The sequence below is a fragment of the Lissotriton helveticus genome, chromosome 12 (genome assembly GCF_964261635.1).
Source record: "Lissotriton helveticus chromosome 12, aLisHel1.1, whole genome shotgun sequence".
Classification (NCBI taxonomy): Eukaryota; Metazoa; Chordata; class Amphibia; order Caudata; family Salamandridae; genus Lissotriton; species Lissotriton helveticus.
Window position 1 is genome coordinate 618,354,879 of NC_136073.1, and position 26,822 is coordinate 618,381,700.

The 26,822-nt window shown below is 44.5% G+C and overlaps 1 protein-coding gene across 3 annotated transcripts in view; it reads right to left on the reverse strand.

Annotated features, from left to right (window-relative positions):
• The window catches only part of LOC144797569 (SLAM family member 9-like), a 782,823-nt gene that overhangs the window by 104,243 nt on the left and 651,758 nt on the right, over nt 1-26,822 (reverse strand). The window contains exons 8-9 of one of the 3 annotated variants that reach the window (XM_078668218.1): nt 25,717-25,806; nt 25,157-25,246 (exon numbers count right to left, since the gene is read on the reverse strand). The exons of the other annotated variants lie outside the window; for them this stretch is intronic. Coding sequence (XP_078524344.1) covers nt 25,157-25,246; nt 25,717-25,806 — 180 coding nt within the window. The remainder of the gene's footprint in view (nt 1-25,156; nt 25,247-25,716; nt 25,807-26,822) is intronic. 3 annotated transcript variants of the gene reach the window in all.

Sequence of the window (26,822 nt, forward strand, 5' to 3'; positions counted from 1 at the left end):
GTGGCACAAATCACTAGACAAGAAGCTCTGTCTAAAAAACCGATCTCAGAACAACCACGCAACGTCCTGGTTTCTAAACATTCAACTGTCAGCAAGGTCTATAAAAAGATCATATTGAAACATTGGCCCATTCTTCAGATTGAACCAGACTTTGAGCAATTGTTCAGATCTGTACCTTTGTTTGCCCACACTCGAAGTCGGAATATCAAAGAAATATTGTCCAATCCTACAACCTCAGGTCAACAATACAAAGGCACACAACCTTGTCTGAACTGTAGACACTGTAATTCCATCATCAAAGGTAACTTCATTCACCATCCCATGAAAGGCAAGGTCATCAAACTCCGAACCAATGCTACATGTGACTCCTCAAATCTAATCTACGCATTAAAATGCCCGTGTGGCAAACTATATGTGGGGAAGACCGAAAGAAAAATAAAGATTCGCTTAAATGAGCATAAATCAAACATTCGACTAAAAAATGTGAAGTCCAACATTGCCATGCATTTTGATGAAGCTCGTCACTCCATTGCACAATTGCAATATATCATTTTGGAAATTGTCAACAAAAAGGAGGGCACTGACAATAACAAACTCCTTTTGAAAAGAGAACTGGAATGGATATATCGTCTCCAGACCCAAAAGCCTTTTGGGTTAAATGATCGTTGTGAATTTAGTTGCTATCTATAATGTCTGTAACATGCTACATTGTCTCCTTGCTGCGTGTGTTTTCACATGTTTCTTTATCATTCTGCACTTTTTCTTTATCATTCTGCACGTTTACTTTCATTTTTTTTTTTTTTTAATGCTTTCATTCACACTTACGTTCTTTAACATCTCCTTCATTTGTTTAATTCCTCTTGTGGTAGTTTATTTTCACCATTCCATCATGGCGCTCATATAACCTTTACACCAGTTAAGTCCGTTTTTCATGTTTACACCCCTTGTCTCGTGTTATGTTTGTTATCTCCGACACAGTTCCCTAGCGTTCTTGTTTGAACCTTGAACCTGTCAGTAACGCGCGGCGTTACATCGAACCAGAAGTAAGTCTTTGAACGGCACTTTGCTTAACGCTCACATAGCCTTTCACGTCCGTTAAAGCTATGAGCACTTTTGGTAGCTTTTAGTCATGTCGCCGCATTTAGCCTTTAGCCATGAGCCACGACACTCATTTATATCCTTGTCACTTTTTGATCGGCACCTTAATCATTTACCTCATCCTGGCCCCCTCATATAATTTTAGCCCAGCGCGTTGTTTTGTTTTAGTTTTTTATGACACTAGACCTGATGGTGATCCGTCTCCTTCTTTACAGCACTCCTCGATAAAGGGCCCAGCCCGAAATGCATTGGAGTCGCATTTCTTGACTGTTCCTCATTTTGAAAAATGAATTTGATTGAACATGGATATATAATTGATATGAATTAAATATCAACTTGCTGTTGAGGCTTAACCCTCGCCTGAATAAAGTGAACTACAAAAACTATACATTGAAGTATTCTTTACCCGGTGTGCCACCTGTGGGGATGTAGTAGCATGGTCCATGCATACACAACCCTTTGATTATTTCCTTATGTGTTTCGGACGGAGAGACTACCCACGTGTGCACCCAAGACTTTCTCCATCTGATAACTATATTACAACACTGCTGTGCATCGCCTTACACCATTTATTATCTACAATCCTCCGCCACGAGCGATTGCACGCCTTAAAATGCAATTTGAAGAAATCAGCCGTAGTACTGAAGCCCAAGCACATACTCTTGCGTATGATGAAGAGGAATGCCAACGTATTTATGCTTTAATTGAGGAAGACATCACCCCATCTTCTACCACACGCAACAAAGAACAATGTATAAAGCAACTATTATACCTATCGAAGAGACATATCAACCAAAAGCTCCATGCGAGCACTTTACTCAAGTATCACAGGGCACTCAGAATCCCTCGCGGTTTACGGATCGCCTTGAAACCCTCATTGTGTAAGAATTCGAAAATATTTAAAGACAAATGGGAAAGAATATTGAACAAATGCAGCCTGGATCTCATCCTGTTGATCGTTGAAGAACTCTCAGACATTCTCAAAGAACTTGAACAAGAAATCAAAGAAATTGATCAAGAACTTAAAGAAATGCTAACCCCAGAAGAACTTTCAAACACATTGGCTGACTTAAAAATCACATTAGACAAACACCAGAAAGAAATCAACGAGCGGAAGATTCGTAAATTTCGCCGTGATACGCTTGACTACAAGCTTGACGAGGTTTACTCGTGGGCAGACGTGTACGCCCAACGAAGACGCAATCGACCAACCAACACACAGACTGATACATCATCTTCTGGTAGCGACACTTCAACTCGACCGCCCCGCAGCACCATACCTCCTAGACCATCCCATGATCTTGCAAGTACATCTGCCACCTCACAAATTCAAACCTCTGCGGTTCATTTTTTAGAGGTAGACACGGGCAACATCGAAGACTCAGGAGGAGCCAAAGCAAAAGAAAAAGATTCAACCGCTCCAACCACTCGGAGCAAGGTAATAACGAAGGATCCCAAACCGAGAAAGAACATTTAGTCATTAATATTTCGAGCACCACCATCACTCCACATCAGATGAATCTATTAGAAAAAGGCACATCGTTCATCCCTACCACCGACACCAACTTGCTGGAACTCGAGGTTAGCACCTTCAAATTCCTAAGGAAACTCAGGTTGCGTTATTTTTTCGAAAAAGTTTTACCACCTACCACTGACAACAAACCCGATGAACTAAAAGGATTGAGACCCGCAAGCACATTTCAAGCTCCATGCAGCCACAAGTCAATTGACTTATTTGAAAAATTGGTACGCAATGACATGTCAAAAATCAATTTCCAGCGCCACAACCGACGCCCAAACCTCACAACTAAAGATCGTGATGTTCTTCAATCTTTGGCTAACAATAAGGAAATTAAATGCATGAAAGCCGACAAGGGTGGGGCTCTTGTTATTCTCGACAATTCCATGTACACTCGACGACTACAAGAACATATATGTGATGCTTCCTTGTATATGCAACTGGACAACAATCCCACAAGAGAATTTTATAATACTCTTCAAGACATCGTCATGAAAGCCTTTCAAAACAATGTTATACAGGAACGCACCAAGAACTTCCTTTTACCACAACATCCAAGGAGCCCGACTTTGCAAATGAGCCCTAAAATCCACAAAGATCTCAACAATCCACCTTTTCAGCCAATTGTGTCCACCAGAGGTTCAATCCATGAAGCCACAGGGAAACTAATTGATAAATACTTGCAACCTATTGTTATCAAAGCTCACAGTTACATCAAGAACACCACTGAATTTTTAATCAAACTATCCAATATTCAAATAAACCACGACAACCAGTATATAATGTGCACTGCTGATGTCAGCTCCTTGTATACATCCATCCCTCACCAGGGAGGCATCGAAGCTGTCGAACAAGCTTTACTTACCAGTGACATTGACGGTCCCATGCAAGCTTTCCTTATGGAATTGATGGTATATACCTTATACCATAGCTACTTTCAAGTTCACAATGAGTGGTTCCTACAGCTTTCTGGAATGGCTATGGGAAATTGTGCGGCCCCTTCATATGCCAATATTTATATGGAAAACTTTGAAAAAATACATATATATGGCGACCAAATCAATCATGGAAAAATAAAAATGTACGTCAGGTATATTGACAACCTATTTTTCATTTGGATGGATTCCAAAGAGTCTCTTGAACAATTCCTTTGTCAACTCAATTCTAAGGACGATCGAATCAAACTAACATGGGAGATCAGCGACTCGGAAATCACATTTTTAGATGTCAACATAAAAATCACCACTAATGGGCTCATTACTGATCTCCACAGGAAAAAGACTGATCGCAACAACACCTTACATTATAAAAGTCATCATCAAGAGTCACTCTAAAGACATTTACCGTTTTCTCAACTTTTGAGAGTCAAACGCATCGTTTCAGATGAACATACCATGGATATTCGCATGGATGAAATGCAGAAACGATTTCTGGATAGAGGTTACCCTGTACAGGTTCTCAAAGAGGCACAATCTCGTGTGGCACAAATCACTAGACAAGAAGCTCTGTCTAAAAAACCGATCTCAGAACAACCACGCAACGTCCTGGTTTCTAAACATTCAACTGTCAGCAAGGTCTATAAAAAGATCATATTGAAACATTGGCCCATTCTTCAGATTGAACCAGACTTTGAGCAATTGTTCAGATCTGTACCTTTGTTTGCCCACACTCGAAGTCGGAATATCAAAGAAATATTGTCCAATCCTACAACCTCAGGTCAACAATACAAAGGCACACAACCTTGTCTGAACTGTAGACACTGTAATTCCATCATCAAAGGTAACTTCATTCACCATCCCATGAAAGGCAAGGTCATCAAACTCCGAACCAATGCTACATGTGACTCCTCAAATCTAATCTACGCATTAAAATGCCCGTGTGGCAAACTATATGTGGGGAAGACCGAAAGAAAAATAAAGATTCGCTTAAATGAGCATAAATCAAACATTCGACTAAAAAATGTGAAGTCCAACATTGCCATGCATTTTGATGAAGCTCGTCACTCCATTGCACAATTGCAATATATCATTTTGGAAATTGTCAACAAAAAGGAGGGCACTGACAATAACAAACTCCTTTTGAAAAGAGAACTGGAATGGATATATCGTCTCCAGACCCAAAAGCCTTTTGGGTTAAATGATCGTTGTGAATTTAGTTGCTATCTATAATGTCTGTAACATGCTACATTGTCTCCTTGCTGCGTGTGTTTTCACATGTTTCTTTATCATTCTGCACTTTTTCTTTATCATTCTGCACGTTTACTTTCATTTTTTTTTTTTTTTTAATGCTTTCATTCACACTTACGTTCTTTAACATCTCCTTCATTTGTTTAATTCCTCTTGTGGTAGTTTATTTTCACCATTCCATCATGGCGCTCATATAACCTTTACACCAGTTAAGTCCGTTTTTCATGTTTACACCCCTTGTCTCGTGTTATGTTTGTTATCTCCGACACAGTTCCCTAGCGTTCTTGTTTGAACCTTGAACCTGTCAGTAACGCGCGGCGTTACATCGAACCAGAAGTAAGTCTTTGAACGGCACTTTGCTTAACGCTCACATAGCCTTTCACGTCCGTTAAAGCTATGAGCACTTTTGGTAGCTTTTAGTCATGTCGCCGCATTTAGCCTTTAGCCATGAGCCACGACACTCATTTATATCCTTGTCACTTTTTGATCGGCACCTTAATCATTTACCTCATCCTGGCCCCCTCATATAATTTTAGCCCAGCGCGTTGTTTTGTTTTAGTTTTTTATGACACTAGACCTGATGATGATCAGTCTCCTTCTTTACAGCACTCCTCGATAAAGGGCCCAGCCCGAAATGCATTGGAGTCGCATTTCTTGACTGTTCCTCATTTTGAAAAATGAATTTGATTGAACATGGATATATAATTGATATGAATTAAATATCAACTTGCTGTTGAGGCTTAACCCTCGCCTGAATAAAGTGAACTACAAAAACTATACATTGAAGTATTCTTTACCCGGTGTGCCACCTGTGGGGATGTAGTAGCATGGTCCATGCATACACACCCCTTTGATTATTTCCTTATGTGTTTCGGACGGAGACACTACCCACGTGTGCACCCAAGACTTTCTCCATCTGATAACTATATTACAACACTGCTGTGCATCGCCTTACACCATTTATTATCTCTGCATACTCCCCATCCCCTTCGCCTGACTCTGGCTCTTCTTCATCTTACTCCTCCTCTCCTCTCGTCACTTCCCATTCCTCTTTTTCTCTTTGTGTCTCCTCACATTCTATCCCATAGAAAGTCCTTTCTCAGTTTTTTATTTCCTTCATGTTTTTTTCCTACCCCTTTCCTCTGTCTGCCCTTTCACTTGTCCTTCTTTGCTTTCCAGGTCACAGTGTAGTAAGACTTTTGGCATTGAGACATTGCCGGCTTGTTTTTATAAGTAAATGGTTTTTTAAATTTCTCCCGCTTCACAGTGTGTCCTTTTGCAGTCTTGGGCTCTATATTTTTGATATATAAAGATTGAATAAATATTAGTGATATTTCTGTAATTTAATACAGTTTATATATTTTGTTGGATACGTTTCAAGTGTTGGATTTTTTGTGTTAGCTTGGTGCAATCCCTCTGTGTAGTGCTTTGGTCTAGTGTGCTCTCCAGGTGGACCTCTCCAACAGTGCGGGCTTTATATATGCAGCAGTATTTTGCATGTTTTTGTCCTTTATTTATAGTTTTATATTTAAGTGGAGTTTCTATATTCTAACTGTATTTGTTGTACTTATACTTGTAAATAATGTAACAGAAAGCAAAGCTTTGCTAAATATTTTACATTATACAATGGATGCTAATTGTTTTTTGTATCCTTAAATATGTATATTTAATATATATTAATTTATTTGGTTAAAATTTTTATTTTGTTTCATACATTTTATCAATCGTTTCATTGGCAATATTTTTGTTTAAGTTGTTTTGATCATCTTTCATTGGTTTTAATGTGTTGTTGATATTGTATGTTTCTTTATTTTTGTTTTCTATACCAAATATTTTTCTATATGTGTACCATGATATCTTTGTCTTCGATATTGAAATATTTTCTATTCAATAAATAAAAGGTTAATATTAAGTTTTTTGATATTTTTTGATATTTAGGACCTGATTACGATGTCGGGCAGACTCACGTCCAACCAACACTGTTCCAGAATGGGAAATGACTGACTCCGGTCGGCCGTTCCGACCGCATCATTTGGATGTTTATGCACACAGTGTGGTAAAACACATCAATTTTCCTATGGGAGCTAGTGCAGCGGGTGGAAAAAGCCTGCAGCATAAGCTCCCATAGAAAAATGGATATTACAAACATCCCTGCAATGTGTGGCAGGCAACTCAAAGTGTCCCCTACATAGTGCAGAAATGTTTAGGCAGGGCCTAATGATGAAGGCCAGGGGGGACGGGGGCCCTGCCAGGAGCCCCCCAAGTCCATGTTGGAAAGCCCGACATGGATTGGCTGTCGGAAACTGACATCATAATCCCAACTGCGGAAATACCATCCTTAAGGAATTATGAGGTCGTTCTGACTGGCCAACATCCTCTTTGAGCCTGTAGGAACCGTGCTGGATTCCCCGGCCAGTTTAAACTCCGACCACCATCATCATACTATGGCGGTCAGACTTTAAACCTACCATGTCACTTGGAAAGCCTCCGACCACCCGTCGGGGGCTTTTCGACCGACATCGTAATAGGCACAGTGTTGATATTCTTTAACTTTTTGATCAGTTGAAAATCGATGAACACTTGTACTTTCGACAATTTCAGTTTCAAAATCAGGATCAAGGCTAGCAGTGTAAGTATACCAAGCTGCAATAACTTTTGAATAGTCTAAAAAAAAGAAGTTGGTGTGCAATGCTGGTTTTCAGAGCAGTAACAGGTTATTTGAGGCCTGGCTAAATCATGTACTGATAGTTAGTTGCATTTCACTTAATTGTGTGCACTGCCCAAAAAAATATCAAATGACTTGTAACCTTTTGCCATCATTTCTGAGGCAATTAATACAATATGAAAGTCATGGCAATTGATTTTGCATTAAGAGTCATATCCTGCAACAATGCTCTGTCTAGGAGTCTAAATGAAGAATTGATGAAAGAGCTGATGAAGAAAGAATAGGCAACAACTGAAGAGCAACACAATAGTGAGCCTGAGAAAAAATTGCTTTCTGCCACCAATATTCTAATATCAGCTCAATGTATGGTGGAATTAGGGAGACCTTATGTCATGTTGTCATGTTGTCAGTCCGGTATCTCTGTAGATGTGCTACTTGAGCTTGCACAGTCCATTGTGTCTGGGGTAGAGTCTCAATCATGAGAGCCTGAGCTGTACAAATAGTAAATACATATCTGCATGACACACAACAACTTGAAAGGGACAACAATACACAACAGTGATGGTTGAACAGGAATTTGGTCTAGTAATATACTCTCATGGCCATCCTAACCTTGACTGCTGCTAGTGCTCAATCCCCAAGAGGCTTTAGACTTTTCTCTGCTATTGTGTCTAACTAGACAAAAAGCCTCTCCGGTGGTCAAGCACCAATGCATACCACACACCAAAAGAATATAATAATAATAATAATACAGAGTTTTATAAAGCGCGAACAGCTACCTCACGAGGAGGTGTCCCGGCGCTATAGCAACAGTGTTGTGCCCGTTTAGGTAGAGAGCTGGAGTCTAACGTGGTGCCTAGCGTGGTTGGGCAAACAGCCAGGTTTTCAGTAATCGCTTGAAACATGCTTCGGATGGAGCCTGTTGGAGAGCAGGACACATTTAGAGTCTAGCAGGCAATCCTCCAGCTCACTACATTAAAGGAGGGTATATTATCTTGGCTCTCCTGTCAAAGGATTGCCATGCATTTTGTGAGATATCCATCTGCCTGCAGGGTATCATACTACTTACAGGCTTACGGTCAATGTGAGAGTTGGTCTTAAGGCAGGTGAGTTTATCAAGTGGCACCATGACCCTTTATCGCCTTCCTCCGCCCAGAAACCATTTTAACTTTTCAAAAAAGAAATAAACAAAGGATCTTATGAGCAGTGACATTTTTCACTGCATTTTGGGCACACTACTTTATTTTCCTGCTTGGCATTGCCATGCCTCACTAGGTTGTCCTAGGCTGAGAAATGTTGTGATAGTCAGCCCTCACTATCTAGGATAGGAAAACAATGCAATGCCGTGGCAGCTATGTAATGAAGAAGCTGCAAGGTCAATAGGTTTCACTGGTCGAGCAATTAAAACTGCCAATGGAAACCATGAATAAGGTGGCTGGTGAATCATCCATGTGTGGCTGTGCTATACTCTAAAACACCCATTATATCAAGACACGTGTAGGCAAACATCAAAGACACCATGCCTCTGACTTGAAGGACTTTTTTTTATACAAGCATCACTCGGGTCGAGCAGTAGTAATGGAAACTAGTGGTGTTTTCAAAGATATTAGTGATACTGGTGAAATTAAGTCTCGTTGATGATCGGTTAATGTTGCTGAGGACAAGGAGCAAGTACACTAGCTTCAAAACGTCAAGGAGAGGACCACGTTCAATGTGTCTTCTTTCTTCCAGAACAGAGAGTGCGACATATTACAGTGTTTGTATTTCCATGAGGACTGAGATTTGCAATCCCTGTAGCTTTCACCAGGTTTCGTCTGCATGAGTAGATAATGGTGTGGTGAAATATGTAGAGCAAAAAGGTTCTGTATGTTGCGCGCCTCTTGGCAGTTGGAAAGGCTAACAGATGACGTAAGCCTGCATTTTGTGTGTGTGTGTATGAACATGTAACTAGTAACCTACTCACAAGTGAATAAAACAATTTATTTTACAATGACCTGGGATAACTATTATTACACTGGTGAAGACCAGTTCCGGCCCAATTTCCCGCTAGAGAGCAGCAGAGAGCAACGGCAGCAGTAGAGAGAGTAACAGAGCGGCAACAGAACGGCGAGGCGAGACACGGGGGGTTGAATCGCGGTGAAAATCGCGGTGAAAACACAGAGAAAAGCCGCATTGCCGTACTACGTTTGGAGACGCCGACAGCAGGGAGTGTAGAGCCTGCCTGAGGGGAGCCTACCTGAGGGCCTGGGGACCTGCCTGGCCGGGTGGCAGAAAGCTACAGCGCACTGTTGGGCTGTGCAAGCAGCAGGAGCAGCGAGAGGAGCAGAGAAGCAGGCAGTGAGCAGCGTGCGGTGAGCGGAGCAGCCGAGGGAAACCTGAGCCTGCACAGGAGCCTTGAACTTGAGCCTGAGCCTGAGCGAGCGAGCACCCGATCAAGAGCACCTGAGCTAGGTGAGGAGCAGCAAGTGGTAAGGGCAAAGGGGCAGAGGCGGACAGCAATAGCAGCGAGGAGATCAAGGAGCCCAAGGCTTTTAGCCAGTCCGTGGCTTACCTGCCACACAGCTCTACCGTCATGCTGCGGCCCCCACCTTGCTCCCTCTTGTGTGTGCAGGGCCAGTGACAGCTTTGCTCTCAGCTTTTGTCTCCCACGCTGTTTAGTAGCTACATGCTCTGGCTGCCTAGGCTGTTCACACTGTCTGCTGCCTCTTGCCAGTGCCTTGCAAATAACGTTAGTATCCACCATCATTACTACTGCCTACCTGCTTGACCACTGACCGGCTGTTTGCTGTACTAAAAAAAAAAACACTAATGGAGAGCACGGCAAGTGCAGTTGCCCTTTAGTTTGTGGTGTGGGAGCTGCAAGTGGGTGGACTCACAGCGCTGTAACCCAGTTAGACTTGGTACAGCCTGGTACAGCCGGTGATTCCCCTCGATCAGGCCAAGCGGCTTCTAACTGGGCTATTGGGCCTTTCAAACGACGCGACTGGGAGATCTGGAGCGTTACTGCAGTTATTAAAATCCAGTAAATAAAGCCTGTTGGGATCTAATCAAACACCCCAAAAAAAAAAAAACTTCCTTAGGTGCTATAAAACAACAAAATACCATGAGGTCAGGGCGGGTACGCAGGGCTGTAAAAAACGCCAAAAGCACAAGTAAAAGCTCAAGCAGCGCAAGCACCACAAGCAAGCAGAAAAGGAAGCTGAAAATATCCGCTGAGCTGGAGGGGGAACCTCATGCAAAAACCCGACCTGCATTAGAGGACGAAGGCACTATATTTGTAATAACTCCTGAACCAAGTGATACAACACAAGGGAGCGCAAAGAAAAAGTATTGTCTTTTTCAGCCCAAAATCAATACAAAATTTTGTTTTTTTAAAAACCCGGGTGACACCCTGCTCTCATGTCCTACCACAGTTGCAGGGCTTCAGTATCCACTCCTTCCTACACGACAAGAGGTCAGCAGCAAGGGAGAGAGATCTGAGGTGATTGAGAAAAAAAGAGGCAGGGGGGTTTTGCCTGGATCTGATAGCATCAAATCAGCCACATGCGGCCTAGACGCCCGTGAAACTCGAATTCTAAAGGCCCTGGAGACCCCTGAGAAAAGCCTTGAGGAACGATATACAGGGGCAGTTCAAGAGGCAACACAAGTAAGAGAAAAAAAACCTGAGACAAAGGGACCATGGGAACATTTCACAAAAATATCAAGTGAAAAGGGCAAGCCGGAGATTATTCCGTGGGCCTTCAATGTCACAATGCCTAAACTCACCGACCAATACAAACACGATGGGGGAAACTGTGTGTCAACAGACCCATTAGATATACATGAGCTTGAAAAGTCAACAGGAGACGCACTGATGAGAACCAAATGCAACCTAACAATGGCCGGCTCAGAGGAATGGAAGACCACAGGTGGAGCACTGAAAAATCTAATCTCGGGGTATTCTTCGACTCTGATCTTTCATTTGACCATCATGCCACGACCGTGGCCGGCAGATGCTTCGGCATAATCAAATCCCTCAGAAAGTTTTTTGACTTCCTCCCCTTCGATTCTAGAAAAACCGTAGCAGTAGCCCTCATTCTTTCGCGCGTGTACTACTGCAACGGCCTCCTTGCAGGGACCAAGAAGTCCACCCTCCCCAAACTCCAAAGTGTTCTACATACTGCTGCCCGCCTGGTCTTAAAATTACCTCGCAAATCCTCAATCTCTGCAGCCCTAAAGACCTTACATTGGCTCCCCCTGCACAAGAGAATACTTTTCAAAATTCTCATTGTTGCTTTTCGGGCCTACAACAAAACAGGCCCTGCTTACCTCACTAGATGTTTCCCACACTACAACCCGAGTCGTTCCCTCCGCTCTGCCCAAGAAAATCTCATGATCTCTACCAGGTTTAACCTGAAGTCTAAAGGAGGCAAAACCCTAAGCTCCCTGGCTATCAAAGCCTGGAACAGCATGCCCAGACACCTAAGACATCAGACTCTTGAGATACCGTTTAGAAAACTTCTCAAAACATGGATTTTCAATCTCCCCGACGAATGGTCCAAAGCTTCCATTTAGCCTCCCTCCTTTACCTTCTGCGACCTGGCCTCAAGGATTACTCAGCGCCATGATGCTCCTTTCGGAGCGAACGCAGCGCTTTATAAATACCCCTCCAAATATCCAAATATCCAAAGCAATCCCTGGTCACAGAAGAGGAAGTCCGGTCCAATCCATCTCAAAACAAAAAAAAATAATGACTAATTATAGATTGGCAGGCGACCTGGATGACCTGGATGTGTCAGAGCCAGACTCATATCTCAAAAAGGACGAATGGGAGGCCCTCCTGGCAACCTACCAGGAGGAGCCGCACAGGTGCGAATCCCCTATAAATTCTCATTTAAAAACAGAGGGAAGCATGGAAAATGAGACGCACCACCCAGTTGAGGGGCTGCTTGCACCACTAAATAGCATATCTGAATGCACAAGGGGTTCACAAAAAATCCATCAATGTGACATAGAAAAGCTATCGTATAGCAGTGACTCTGGCAAAGATGCAGACCAAAAATCATACCACAGGGACTCCTGGGCAAGTCTGCTTAAAACGGTGCACTTCTAGTAGAGGCGCTGCAATATCAGACCGACAAAATGGACTTACAACTAATCCTACTGAATACCCTGGCAGTTTTTGTGGTAGCAATCGTTGGCAAATTGGGCACGCTAAACACCACACTGCAAAGTTTCAAGGAGCATGTGCCAGTCGAGCGTCGTGTCTGCGGTTGCGGTCCAATTGTGGACAAACTAGCAACCCTACCATCAATGCTGACAGATTTATGTACAGAAATGAAAAAAGGATCAAATCAAGCACAACTACAGCCCAGCGGAGGGCACACCCCGAAGGGGTCTAGGAACGATACAGCGATTCATCGGAAAGTGTCTGAACAAATGGGTCATTCAATGACAACGAACCAGAATCTTCTAACTATTGCTAAAAATGAAGTCAGCGAGCAAACACAATCCCTGAAACGTAGCCAAAATCATATCCCGGAGCTTGACAACGCAGATAGAGGGGAAATGAAATGAAATGCAACGCAAAGAAGGGCACTAAAACGGAAGGGTATGAATCAAAAACAAAGCCTCAATTTGGACGGATTTCAACAACTGTTTGGGGCAACTGCAGTACAAAAAGGGCCAATGGACCAAAATAATCTAACTTTAGAAACATCAAACGCAGTGTGTGTTATGAAAAGGCCAAGCACGTCGCAAAATCCTCCAAGTGGGAAACAAGAAAGTATTGCGCTCAAGCCTGTGTGTGAGACAGAGAAAGTCAATTCATCCCAGCTTCACCCAAATGGATCAACCCCTGGAAATTCCGCTGAAGGTGATTTCAGAAACAGAATCGTGACAAAAACAACAAAATGCTCCCAATTAAATGAGACAAAGCAAGACTCCATGCCCCATGAAAATCCTCAGACTTTTAATACCCTTGAACATATCCCTGAAGGCAGAAACATCACTTCAGGGATTTCGATCAACCCCGAAAGTAGACATACCATCAACAAGGAAGAAGAGAAGGCATGGAATAGGCAACTCATGAATAAAGGCACAACCAGTGAGTCATCCCAAGTGCTCAACCATATTGGGCCGGGCATAAAACTTCAAGGAAGTTTGGAACATGGGACAGATATGGTCCCTCATGCGCAAGCCACCCACATGAACTGGGAGCGAGAGGGAAAAGAATGTCCCCAAATAGAGGCTGGACCATCTTCCACAGGAGGTCAATACAATGAACTCAAAGGGTAGGAGGGACTGAAACAAATGCCATCTGGTTCATCCGAGAATACAGCTCTAAAGGAAGGCACAACGTCTTGAACCGAGGCAATATTTTGCGTCTCCTATCCCACATACCATCTTTGTCAGAGATAAGGACGACAGACCTGGAATCAATAGAGTTCATTAAAGGGATGGATCACTCAGCAGGAGAAAAAACAAGAGCAACATGGACCACCGCAATAACTGTACATAAAATTTCCTGGAAAGTGCGATTTTAAAGTCTTGGGGGATAATCATTGCTCCATACACCAAACCAGGCTACCCATATCCGTTAAATCATCAGCTTACGAAGGGATCTGAGGGGACTGGTAATAAACAAGTCATGTCAGTACTAAAAGAAGCAATAGGGTGTTGCAACATGGACATAGCACAACAGCAGGAGGGACTGAGAATTTGCCGTAATCCCCTTACATTTCAGGTACGGGAAATTGATACAAGCTGGATCTCGAGAACCACAAATAATAAAAAGGATTGACGAGATCTCTGGTCCTATCAGAGGGCCAACGTAAATTGGTTAGTGCGGCTTTGCTCCTGGAATGTAAATGGGCTCCTTAATGAAATAGCAGATCTGGAATTTGTTACCTATGTCAGGGCCTTCGATATAATAGCTCTGCAAGAAACCTGGGCATTGGAGCCGCCACATCTCCAAGGTTTTCTACGGTTCTACAAAGGAGCAATGAAGAAGGCAAAATTTGGACGCCTGCAGGGAGGTTAGTCACATATATCGCAAATACAATAGCTCATACTGCCCGCACTAGGGGTCCTAAAACTCAATCTTCATTAGCTGTAACGGTATCCTTTTCATCCAAAATAAACACAAGGAACAGCAATATCACAATAATAAACGTGTACATCCCACCAAAAAATAAAACTAAACTAAGGAAATGTGCAGTTTCGTGGAAATGTGCATAAGAGAAGGCTCTAATGCTGACCTCATCCTCACCGGGGACTTAAACCATAATTTAATGGGTTCCTCCATGGATGAAGAAATACTCCAGCAAAATACAATTTGGAACATCCCGCCACAAGGAGAAGTGTACCTGGGCAAACAAACAATGCCAGAGCAATCAACTTTGGAGGAGCTGGAACATCTAAATTTAAGGGCACTTAATGGTAGAACAGCTGAAGTTAACCCTCCAGTTACTTCGTTTAGCTCTAACAGAAAATGCTCAATACTGGACTATACCTTTGTCTCCCTATGTTTGTTTCAACAAATTGCATCATTTCGGTTAGGCAATAAAGGTGACAGCGATCATCGGCCGCAGGAAATAGAGCTAAGAACGATTACACCAGCATTTGAATGTTGCCGAGCGCCACTGGGGGGAGATACCACCATTGACTTAAAAAGAATAAAATTCAAGTTAACTGCTGGCAGTAAGATGCTGGAAAATGCGAAACAGCACTTTAATGCCAGAACTGGAAAAGGGGAAGTTCAGAAATGGCTAAACTTCCTAACAATGATGGAAGTACACATATCTAAGATCAAACCATCTAACCAGCAAAGGTTCAGCGGCACGAAACCTATATCGATTTCTTCAAAGCAAGAAATCAAGCTTGCCAAAAAACATATCTATTGATCTTTGAGACACCTCCGGCACAGGCCCAATGACAAAAATCAATTGGAATCACTATGGAGACAAAGGGCAGATCTGAAAAAACTGAAAAGGAATGTCAACAGAGCTATGGAGGAGGAATTCTGGGCAAAATTATTTGCTGACGTAAAACATAATAATAGCGCCAGATTCTGGTGCACTATAAATCAATTCATCAACCATAATCATGACGGCATATGCTCTAACATCGCAGTGGAAGATTGGGTCAAATATCTAAGTTCCCACTTCCAACAAAACTGTGAGCTCAGTGAACAGGACCAAATTAGTCAAAAAGAACTAGACCGCCACATAACCAACAAGGACGGGGCAGAATGCAACAAGACTGACTTTGGGAACAGAAGGGGAGGCTTATCACCTGAGGAATTGCAAAAATCTCACGCAACAGCAATTATACGGCAGATAGGCAAGGGGAGAAGGGAAGGTGCGCCTGGCCCAAATGGAATACCACCAACCTTATACAAACAGGAGGCAACCTTCTGGGCAGAAGCACTGGAACCACTGTTTAGTGAAATTAGGACACTGCCTAATTCTTGGAAAGGGTCAATCATTTCCCCAATTTTCAAATCTGGTGAAAAGTCGGCCCCACAAAATGATCGACTAGTGGCCTTATTAGACAATGAGGCAAAATATTTTGCTGGGACGTTATTAGAGGATCTCCAGGCATGGGCCACAGACAAATCCGCAATCCCTTTACAACAAACTGGATTTGTAAAATCAGTCGGGACCACAACCAACATTCTAAGCATGGCAATGCTCATGGACAAGGCTGAAGACACACGGACACCTCTATATGTATGTTTTATTAACTATAAGGCTGCATTTGATCATGTAAATTGCACTAAACTATGGTCCAAGCTGCACAGTTGGGAGCTACCACAGCCATTATTAAATTTGCTAATAAACTTGCACACGGACACATGGCTGCAGGTGAAGTTGGATGACGGAACTTTTTTGTCGAGACGCATCTCAGCGGTTAAAGGGTTGAAACAAGGCTGCGTCTTAGCACCGACTCTCTTCAACATATATATAGCTGACTTAGTACCACTCCTGATTCGCTATAACTCACATGCCCCAAAACTAGGAGATATTTTGATACCCTCCCTCTTGTTGCGGACGACATAGTCCTGATTAGTAAAACAAAAGTAGGGCTACAACGTCTCATAAATGCAACTCAGGACTTCTCCAAAGCAAATGACCTAACAATCAACTTGGCTAAAACAAGAACAATGATAATCAGGAAAAAAAGGAGACAAACTGGAGCCTGGTTTTGGGGGGAAACTAAAATTGAGGATACAGCGGAATATAAATATCTGGGCGTGAAGTTGGACAGTGGGGGTTGCTTCGCATCACAGAAAAACAGCATTAGGCGCAAAGGCTTGATACTGGCTTCCACTTTAAAAACACTAAATTCAAGGTTGATGGGGCCATCGATCCTCCCTTTGATTGAGGTAGTTCGGGCAAAACTGCTGCCAACAATCACCTATGGCAGTGAAGCTCAGAAAGGCAGAGACGCTAAAATACTTGACGCCGTAGTAACAACTGTATACAGGATCATCTTTGGGCTGCCCAAACATACCTCACCAACACAAATTAAGGTGGAATTCGGTGTTCAAAAACAAACAGTTGCAAGGCAAGGAGCATTCATCATTTCATGGGACAAAGTATGAAAAGCTCCACATGGTACACTAAACGAACAGCTATGGAAGGAGATATCAATCAATCAATCAAACAAATTTGTAAAGCGCACTACTCACCCGTAAGTGTCTCAAGGCGCTGGGAGGGGGGGGAGCCACTACTGCTCGAAGAGCCAGGTCTTGAGCAGTTTCCTGAAGGAGAGATGGTCCTGGGTCTGCTCAACACCCGCTCCGTCCACAGACACGCCGTGGAACTCTGGAACCTGCTCGACACCACATCTCCAGACGTCGCCTTCCCCACGGAAACATGGATGAACGCCTCCTCAGCGCCCGACATCGCCATCGCCATCCCGGACGGATACAAGATCACCCGGAGGGACCGCGTCAACCAGACAGGAGGAGGCATCGCCATCGTCCACAAGAACACCATCCGCCTCACGACCAACTCCGACGACACCCTCACAGCCGCCGAACATCTCCACTTCCAGATACACACCGACCCCAAGACCACACTCAGAGGCACCCTCATCTACAGACCCCCAGGACCTCGCACACAATTCAGCGAAGACATCGCAGACTTCATCAGCCCGCACGCCCTCTCCTCCGCTGACTACATCCTCCTAGGGGACCTCAACTTCCACCTAGAGAACAACAAGGACAGCAACACCACCACCCTGCTGGACAACCTCGCCAGCCTCGGACTCAAGCAACTGGTAAACACCCCCACCCACTACGCCGGACACACGCTCGACCCCGTCTTCTCCTCCAGCAAGGACGTCTCTTTCAGCCACTCCACCGGACTCCACTGGACAGACCACAGCTACGTCCACTACAGCTTCAGAAGGACCACGACCCACCACCACCCGCAACAGGTTCCCCGCAGGAGCTGGAACAAGATCACCTCCGACCCGATCTCCACATCCCTGAACCTGAATCCTCCCACCAGCTCAACGGACCCCAACCAGGCAGCCAACCACCTCACAGAGTGGATCACCAACTGCGCTGATGACCTCGCACCCCTGAAAAACCAACCCAGCAGACCCGGCAGCAAGAAGGCTTCCTGGTTCAACACCGATCTCATGAACTCCAAGAAGAACTGCCGCACCCTCGAGAAAGCCTGGCGCAAAGACCCGACAACAGACAACATGAATGCCCTCAAGCACGCCACCCGCAAACACCACCAGCTGATCCACGCCACCAAGAAGACAACATTCAAGGAACGACTAGACAACAACGCACACAACAGCAAAGAACTCTTCAGCATCGTCAAAGAGCTCTCGAACCCCAGCGCCGGAACCAACGACATCACCACCTCGCAAGAACTCTGCGACTCACTCGCCTCGTTCTTCCACAGCAAGATCGCCGACATACACAACAGCTTCGGTGCACAGACCACGCACCCAACCACCGAACCAACATCCCCCACCACCACCCTCCGCGCCTGGACCCCGGTCAGCACCGAAGACACCATCCGCACGATGAGCATCATCCACTCCGGATCACCAACTGACCCATGCCCCCACCACGTCTTCAACAAGGCCGCCTCCGTCATCGCACCCCAACTCCGAGACGTCATCAACTGCTCCTTCAACACCGCCACCTTCCCGGAGAGCTGGAAGCATGCCGAACTCAGCGCCCTCCTGAAGAAACCTTCAGCAGACCCCACTGACCTCAAGAACTACCGCCCCATCTCGCTCATCCCGTTTCCTGCTAAAGTCATCGAGAAGACCGTCAACCGACAGCTTGCCGCCTTCCTCGAGATGAACGGATCCCTCGACCCCTTGCAGTCCGGCTTCCGAGCCAACCACAGCACCGAGACCGCCCTCATCGCAGCCAATGACGACGTCCGAGCCCTGCTCGACAACGGGGAAACAGCGGCCCTCATCCTCCTGGACCTCTCCGCAGCGTTCGACACTGTCTGCCACCGCACCCTAGTACACCGCCTCAGCAACATCGGAATCCAAGAGAAGGCACTGGAGTGGATCATCTCGTTCCTCGCCGGAAGAACCCAGAGAGTCCGTCTGCCCCCGTTCAGATCCGAGGCCACCGAAGTCATCTGCGGCGTACCACAAGGATCATCACTCAGCCACACCCTCTTCAACATCTACATGAGCCCCCTCACGGCCATCGCACGCCAACACAACCTCAACATCATCTCCTACGCCGACGACACTCAGCTGATCCTCTCCCTCACCAACGACCCAGCCACCGCCAGAACCAACCTACACGAAGGGATGAAAGAAGTAGCCGAGTGGATGAAGAACAGCCGTTTAAGACTCAACTCAGAGAAGACAGAAATCCTCATCCTGGGACCATCTTCCTCCGCCTGGGACGATTCCTGGTGGCCCCCTGCCCTGGGCAGCGCACCCAAACCAACGGACCACGCACGCAACCTGGGCTTCATCCTGGACTCCTCCCTCTCGATGACCAGACAGGTCAACGCCGTCTCGTCCTCGTGCGTCAACATCCTACGCATGCTCCGGAGGATCTTCCGATGGATCCCCACCGAAACCATGAAGATGGTCACACAGGCACTCGTCACCAGCCGACTGGACTACGGAAACACCCTCTACACCGGAACCACAGCCAAACTACAGAAGAGACTCCAACGCATCCAGAACGCCTCCGCACGACTCATCCTGGACATCCCCTGTCACAGCCACATCTCTGGACACCTGAGAGACCTGCACTGGCTCCCCGTCAACAAGAGAATCACGTTCCGACTCCTCACCCACGCACACAAGGCCCTCCACGACCTGGGCCCCAGGTACCTCAACAACCGCCTGAACTTCTACACTCCCACCCGCCAGCTTCGTTCGACCAGCCACGCCCTCGCCGCCGTTCCACGCATCCGAAGAGCCACCACGGGAGGAAGATCCTTCTCCTACCTGGCAGCCAAGACATGGAACTCCCTCCCCATCCACCTCCGTCAGACCCAAGACCACCTCTCCTTCAGGAAGCAACTCAAGACCTGGCTGTTCGAGCAGTAGCAGACCCCCCTCCCCCAAGCACCTTGAGACCCTCCGGGTGGGTAGCGCGCTATATAAATTTCTTGATTGATTGATTGATTGATTGGGGAGCGAGTTCCATGTCTTGGCCGCCAGGTAGGAGAAGGATCTTCCTCCGGTGGTGGTTCTGCGAATGCGTGGGACGGTGGCGAGGGCGAATCTGGCGGAGCGGAGCTGGCGGGTGGGTGCGTAGAATGTGAGGCGGTTGTTGAGGTATTTTGGGCCCATGTCATGGAGAGCTTTGTGTGCGTGGGTGAGGAGTCTGAACGTGATCCTCTTGCTGACGGGGAGCCAGTGCAAGTCTCTCAGATGGGGCGAGATTTGGCTGTGGCGGGGGATGTCCAGGATGAGTCGTGCCGAGGTGTTCTGTATTATGCTGGAGTCTTTTCTGGAGTTTGGCTGTGGTTCCAGCGTAGAGGGTGTTTCCGTAGTCCAGTCGGCTGGTGACGAGGGCCTGGGTGACTGTCTTCCTGGTGGATAGAACAACATTCCAAATCACTTACTGCGGAATATCTTTATAGCAGTTTAAATGGGTTGGGCCTTTGTCAGCTCTGGGAAACATCAACAACTACCACTATTTTCAAAAAACTAGTGTGGAAAACAGTGAAACATCTTTCCTTGTTGGAGGACAAGGCCACATTGACAAAAAGGGCCCATGGCTGGATGACATTAAATACATATACGGACTCGGCCGCCCAAGCCTATTTCAATCTGGGGTATGAGAAGAATATAAAAATTGCTTTCATGAAGTACAGACTGGGGCTGTTACCCTGCAGTCAACATCTTCCTCCCTGGTTAAGAGAGAAAGCGGGCACTGTGTGCCGCTTATGCGGTTCAGCATCGGAAGATCTGCTGCATTTACTGTGCTCCTGTAAAAAACTGCTTAAAGAACGTAAACAGCTGTTGAGGCGACATTTTGATCAGCGGGGGATTCGCACCAGGAGGCAAACTCTACTGGCATGCTTTCCACCGAACGATCCACAACTGAATTGCAGCCTGGTGAAGTATCTGAAATTGTGCGATAGTAAAATGCCTGAAATAGAGACCTAAGGAATTTTTGTAGGGGAAGACATGGGCAAATGTTCTAAGGCGTACACAAGAAAATTCCACTCAAAGAAATCAACATCTACATCTGCAGTACACGGAGATCGAACAGTACAGTACCTGAGGGCATGGTATACGGAAAAGAAAGATTGGTTCGCCAAGGTCAGAAGGGCTTGTTAATGGTCAGCAAAAAGTTTGGCTGGATAGTGTGGAATGCGGTGGCAGCAACTGGACTGAAATTATACATTTTGCTGTTAAAGCTGCTTCATATTGGAAATTTCATTCTGTTTTATTTTTAATAAGCATGGGCGGATTTTGCGAATTGGCAATCCGCGAAATTGCGTATTTACGGATTCGCAATCCGCAAAATCCACGAACTCTCGTGAATTTTGCGGATTCCTTTTATTTTGTGTTCGCAAGTGTTTCTGCCATTACGCAAGGGTTTTTTACCAGTTCGCAAACGCGAACTTACTTGTCGGGTAGCAACGGTCACGACCATGTTGTTTCTACGTCTGGTTCATCACAGCACCCTCTGTTTCACCACTGCCACCCTCTGTTTCACCACTGCCACCCTCTGGCTCACCCATGCCACCCTCTGGCTCACCCATGCCACCCTCTAGTTCATCACTGTAGATTATGGGTGGAAAAGCACACCTGCCCTGCCTCAACTGACATGAATGAATTAGGGGCTGATTAATGTGTCACTGAATTTGAACTTCCAGGCTGGCACCTGCTTCCTTATCTGTAATTGCTTCCTGTTGCAGTGTAATTTTTTTAACAGGACCTTTGTTGTATACTTGTAGCTATTCTCTGAGCCTGCTGTGAGGGTCAGAGCACGGTCATAGAATAGTTGCAAGTAGGCAACTGAACTCTGAAGGAGCCCCTCAGGAAGCACTACAGGGAATGGTTACTTATGATAAGATTGAACTTTTGCACTTGCTGAGTGCTTTCAGTTTTGCAAAAATCTAAATATCCAGCAGCATCCACAAAAAGTAATCCTTTCAGGTCAAGATCCAAATCAAAGTGACCAGCACATGAAGAAAGCACTGGGAGGAGCCTGCTGGACAGGAACAGGAAGTTGGAGACTGTGGGGCACTTCCTTCCTGGCACCCCCCCACCCCAAAATGGACTCCTTGCAAAAAAAAAGTGCGGGCAAATGTCAACCTGAGGAGTTATTCAAGGTTTATGCTGCCTGCTGGTGGATTTCTTGTGCGAAATTGCAAATTTTGCAATCTCGCAATTGCGAGATTGTCGCTGCCCGCCGCATCTACGTGTTCGCAAGTGTTTACTCCCGCGATGCGTGATCAAGGGCCTTTATGACGTGCTCGCGTTGCCAAACTCTCGCTGTGCAAGGTGGCAAGCCGCGATGACGTCGACAAACTCCCGCGGGATCCCGCAGCAAGATCCAAAATGGCGCAGCACACGCAAACATGGAGAAAAACAACTCTGCAAACACTGAATGACGGTAAGTGAACGCTGCGCGCCGCAAAATTGTATAGTATTCTAGTTGGCAAGTGTGACCAAGCAAACAATCCGCTTCGCGCGGATTTGCGAATTTTCGGCAAATTCGCGAGAGTTCGCGGATTGCGAATTTGCCGAAAATCCGCAAAATCCGCGAGCGGAACGGATTTTACGCCCATGCTTAATTTTTAAGAAGCTTTTAAAATTATTAATTATGAAGGAATGGGTTGTAAATGTATATAAATTGTGTTTTTTATCTTTTGATATTGTTGGCATTTTTGAAACGGTTTTAATTAACTATGCAAATAAACTTAACACTGGTGAAGAGTCATTTCACATTTGACCCCAAATGGCCAACCAGGGGGAAAAGGATATTCACAAGGGAGATAGAGAATGGCCATTGGTGTGAAAAATGCCATTGTCCATATAAGAGAGAAACAGTCATCAAGGTAACCCTTTCAGAGCACTGATGTAGGTTTAGTGTAAAGGAATTTGAGATGAGGGAAGATAATCACCTTGGTGGAGATCAAGCTCTTGAAGATGTCAGCTCATTTTGAGCCTGATCAGGGCAAAGGAGACAACTACCACAAGGAGACAGTAACTTTGTGTAGCCCCTGGTGTCCCTGGGCCACTCAGCTGTGTTCATTTGTAGTACAAAGGGTTTTTGTGGTGGCTGTCAGAGGCTTTAGGGGACCAAGTGGCAAAGATAAAGCTCCCTACATTAGGGAAGGGGGTTTTACTGCTCAAAGTAAACTTTGCAACTACCAAATCTCCCCATCAAGAGCACCCGTAAATCCTCCTTAAGCTCATGGATACTTGCTCATAGCTCCTATCTCAGCATCTACATCTAAACCTTTCTGTGCTCTAGAAAATATACAAGATGGAATCACCCATGAGAATGGGCCAGAAGCAACCAATAACTTTGTACCAGCATCAGCGGTTGAACACCTCTCTTGTCTGTAGGTTTTGTTTTACCTTTCCTAAGCCATAGGTCAACCTAAAGGTGCTACATGGATCTCAATTGCTGGAGTGCTACCTGATGTGGTGGAGGTTCTTAATTTCTGCTGTAGGATTCCTAGCAGTAGAAAGCCATATGGTTGCAAATATTCTACCTCCTCAGCAGTCTGAGGGGATTACTTAGTGTCCTTTTGCATGAAGTGTTTGTAAATATGACTCTGTTCCATTGTCTGTGTTCCATCAGTGTGCTGAGTCTCCTTTATCCAGAAAGTGGGTCACAATCTTTCATTCCCAGCTTGAATGTCAGTGACTCCCTGTCTCAGTGTCCATGTCTATGGCTCCCGCTCCCACAGTTTTATTCTCATTCTCTGAGTGTTTCTGTTCCACTATCCAAAGGCCCATGAGCATTTCTTCCTGCTCCCCCATTACTTGTTACGCTGTTTGTGGTACCACATTCAAGTATCTAATCTCTGTGTCGAAGATTTCATGACCTCATGCATCAGCCTCTGTGATTCAGCACAGCACAACAAATATGCAACTACGTTTCCTGCACTGTTGACATACCTATTGCTCTCTTTTCCAGTATATGGTGGTTTCTGTTGCTATGTTCAAGTCTCTGTTGGGATCGGCCACATTTTAAAATTAACATTCAATAAAGATGAAGTAGCGAAGTCATGTGAAGATTCTCAACTTTGTTTGAGTTTGTGTGACTTGACTTGTAATGAAGTTATACCTGGTAGGCCAGGTGTGACTTAGGGTTTCATACCAAAGCATGTCCCTTAGGTGGGAAATCCTGCATAAGAAATTCCAGTGATATCACTGGCAAAGGTTGCATAATTCACAGCAAAGTAATAACAACACAGCTATAGGTCTTCATTGATTTGAGATGCTATCACAATGTGTGAAAACCGTTTTCCTCTTTTTTATGCAATCTCAATCAAAGGAAAACCCCATGATGTGCATTTTGCTAAACAGCCTACACATCATGTAGCTCCAAAACAAAGTTATTATGTGCACAGGGTACTGCTGGGTTTTAATTTAATTATATTGAGAACTAGTCAAGTAAGTAGTCAAACAACAAATTAGTTTATTTTGCAGGTGGTTTATCTTACTACTGGACACATTAGTTTAAGCGAAAAGCAACACACTTTACAGTGCTTAATTTGTGCCGGCATTTGTAGGAGGTGGACAAAAGCATTCATTTTGGACTTATTTTTGCTACTCAGACTATATGACCAAGAGTACGAAAAAGAAAGTAAGAAAAGGGAACAAGAAGAGAACAATGAAAAAGTAGTGACAAAGGGAGAACGATGGGATGAAAAAGAACCTGCAAGCGTGAGATAAAGAGACATGAAATGTTAAGTGCTTGAAGACAGAGGCATGAGGTGTAATAAGAAGAGACAGCCTTGTAATTTGGCAACCTAGATTACTGCAGTTTCAGCGTGTGGCTCTTATGAAAAATGTTGTGCACTTATATAATTTTTAGTTTTTCACAAATTAAGCACCACCAGTATGCCTCAAGATATTATTCCTATTATCCATTCAAGTTCTGTGTTAGCTTTGTTGCCATTCATTAACCTCCGCAAACTTATATGGGTTGCCCGGGGCTTCTTTTTATAATCTAGGATGGTACTCAGCATCCTGTAGGAAAACTGAACAACATACCTTAGGTCTTTGCACTTTGTCATAAACTGTATTTCCTGTATTTTCTTTTGATGTAGAAGGATTGATCACTGGTGCAGGAGGAGCTCCCACCTGCAATATAAATTCACTTTTGGGCTACTCAGACTATATGACGAAGAGTAAGAAACAGAAAGTAAGAAAAGGGAACAAGAAGAGAAAAATGAAAAAGTAGTGACAAAGGGAGAACGATGGGATAAAAAAGAACCAGCAAGTGTGTGATAAAGAGACATGAAATGTTAAGTGGTTGAAGACAGAGGCATGAGGTGTAAGAAGAAGAAACAGCCTTGGAATTTGGCAACCTAGATTACTGCAGTTTCAGAGTGTGGCTCCTATGAAAAATGTTTGCACTTATATAATTTTTTGTTTTTCACAAATTAAGCACCACAAGTATGCCTCAAGATAATATTCCTATTATCCGTTCAAGTTCTGTGTTGGCTTTGTTGCCATTCAATAACCTCCCCAAACTTATCTGGGTTGCCCGGGGCTTCTTTTTCTAATCTAGGATGGTACTCAGCATCCTGTAGGAAAACTGACTAACATACCTTAGGTCTTTGCACTTTGTCATAAACTGTATTTCCTGTATTTTCTTTTGATGTAGAAGGATTGATCACTGGTGCAGGAGGAGCTCCCACCTGCAATATAAATTCACTTTTAATCAAAGACATATTTGGATAGTTTCTCACAGGTAAACTCACACTTTTGTGTAAGTTTACAATAGTTTGCAATTCAAAAAGGTATGTTACTAGTAGCATCTTTACGGCTACAGAGTCTCAACACATAAAAAGATAGGACTGCCCTATATTTTATGAGCGGAGATTCGCAGTTATATAAATGCTATTAATAAAATACCTTTGAGAACAGAAAACTATCGTAAAATTACACAAACGTGTAAATTAACATGAGAGATAGGGTATTTCCTGTAAAAGAAAAGGACCTGGTTCCGGGAGAAGAAAAATTAAAATATACCTTTAGTCAAATAATTCAGCCCTAGTGATGACAGTTTCTGCATCCATTGTAGAACATTGCCATTTTGGTCCTGATTGTGAGTGCTTGTGATAATACTACCCATGGAAATACTGGTACAGCCATGTTAAGTTTTTCCTTGGTGCAATATTGCCTCCTGTTGTAAAGTGGTTATTAGCAGGTGTAAGTAGGTACCTACCACTAATTATAAGGTCACAATCACAATAAAAGGTCCAGTCAATGTCTCAATAAATTATTCCCCTGCTCAACCCTTGGTAGCTGGCAATGGACAGGCAGGCTTACCTTAGAAGATTAGTGTGAAGACCAGTCTTAACTTTTACCCAATCATCCACATTAATGAACAACCTTTCACCTTTCCCCTTAGACAAAGCATTTTTCACCTCATGAGAAATTGACTTTTCACGCATCCATGATGGAAGTAACTTTGTACCAGCTTCCCTTCCACGCATCATTTCAAATGGACTTCGCCCCAAAACTACTGTTTGATGTTGTCCTATAAGCCCACAACATCTCGCTAACAGAACCAACCACAGACAGACCAGAACTATGTGCCAATTGCATAGTACCTTTTACCATTCTATTTATGCGCTCCACCAACCCACTTCCCTGAGGGTTGTACAATGAACAACAGGAGTGTTTGACCCCAACAGAATCCAAAAACCCT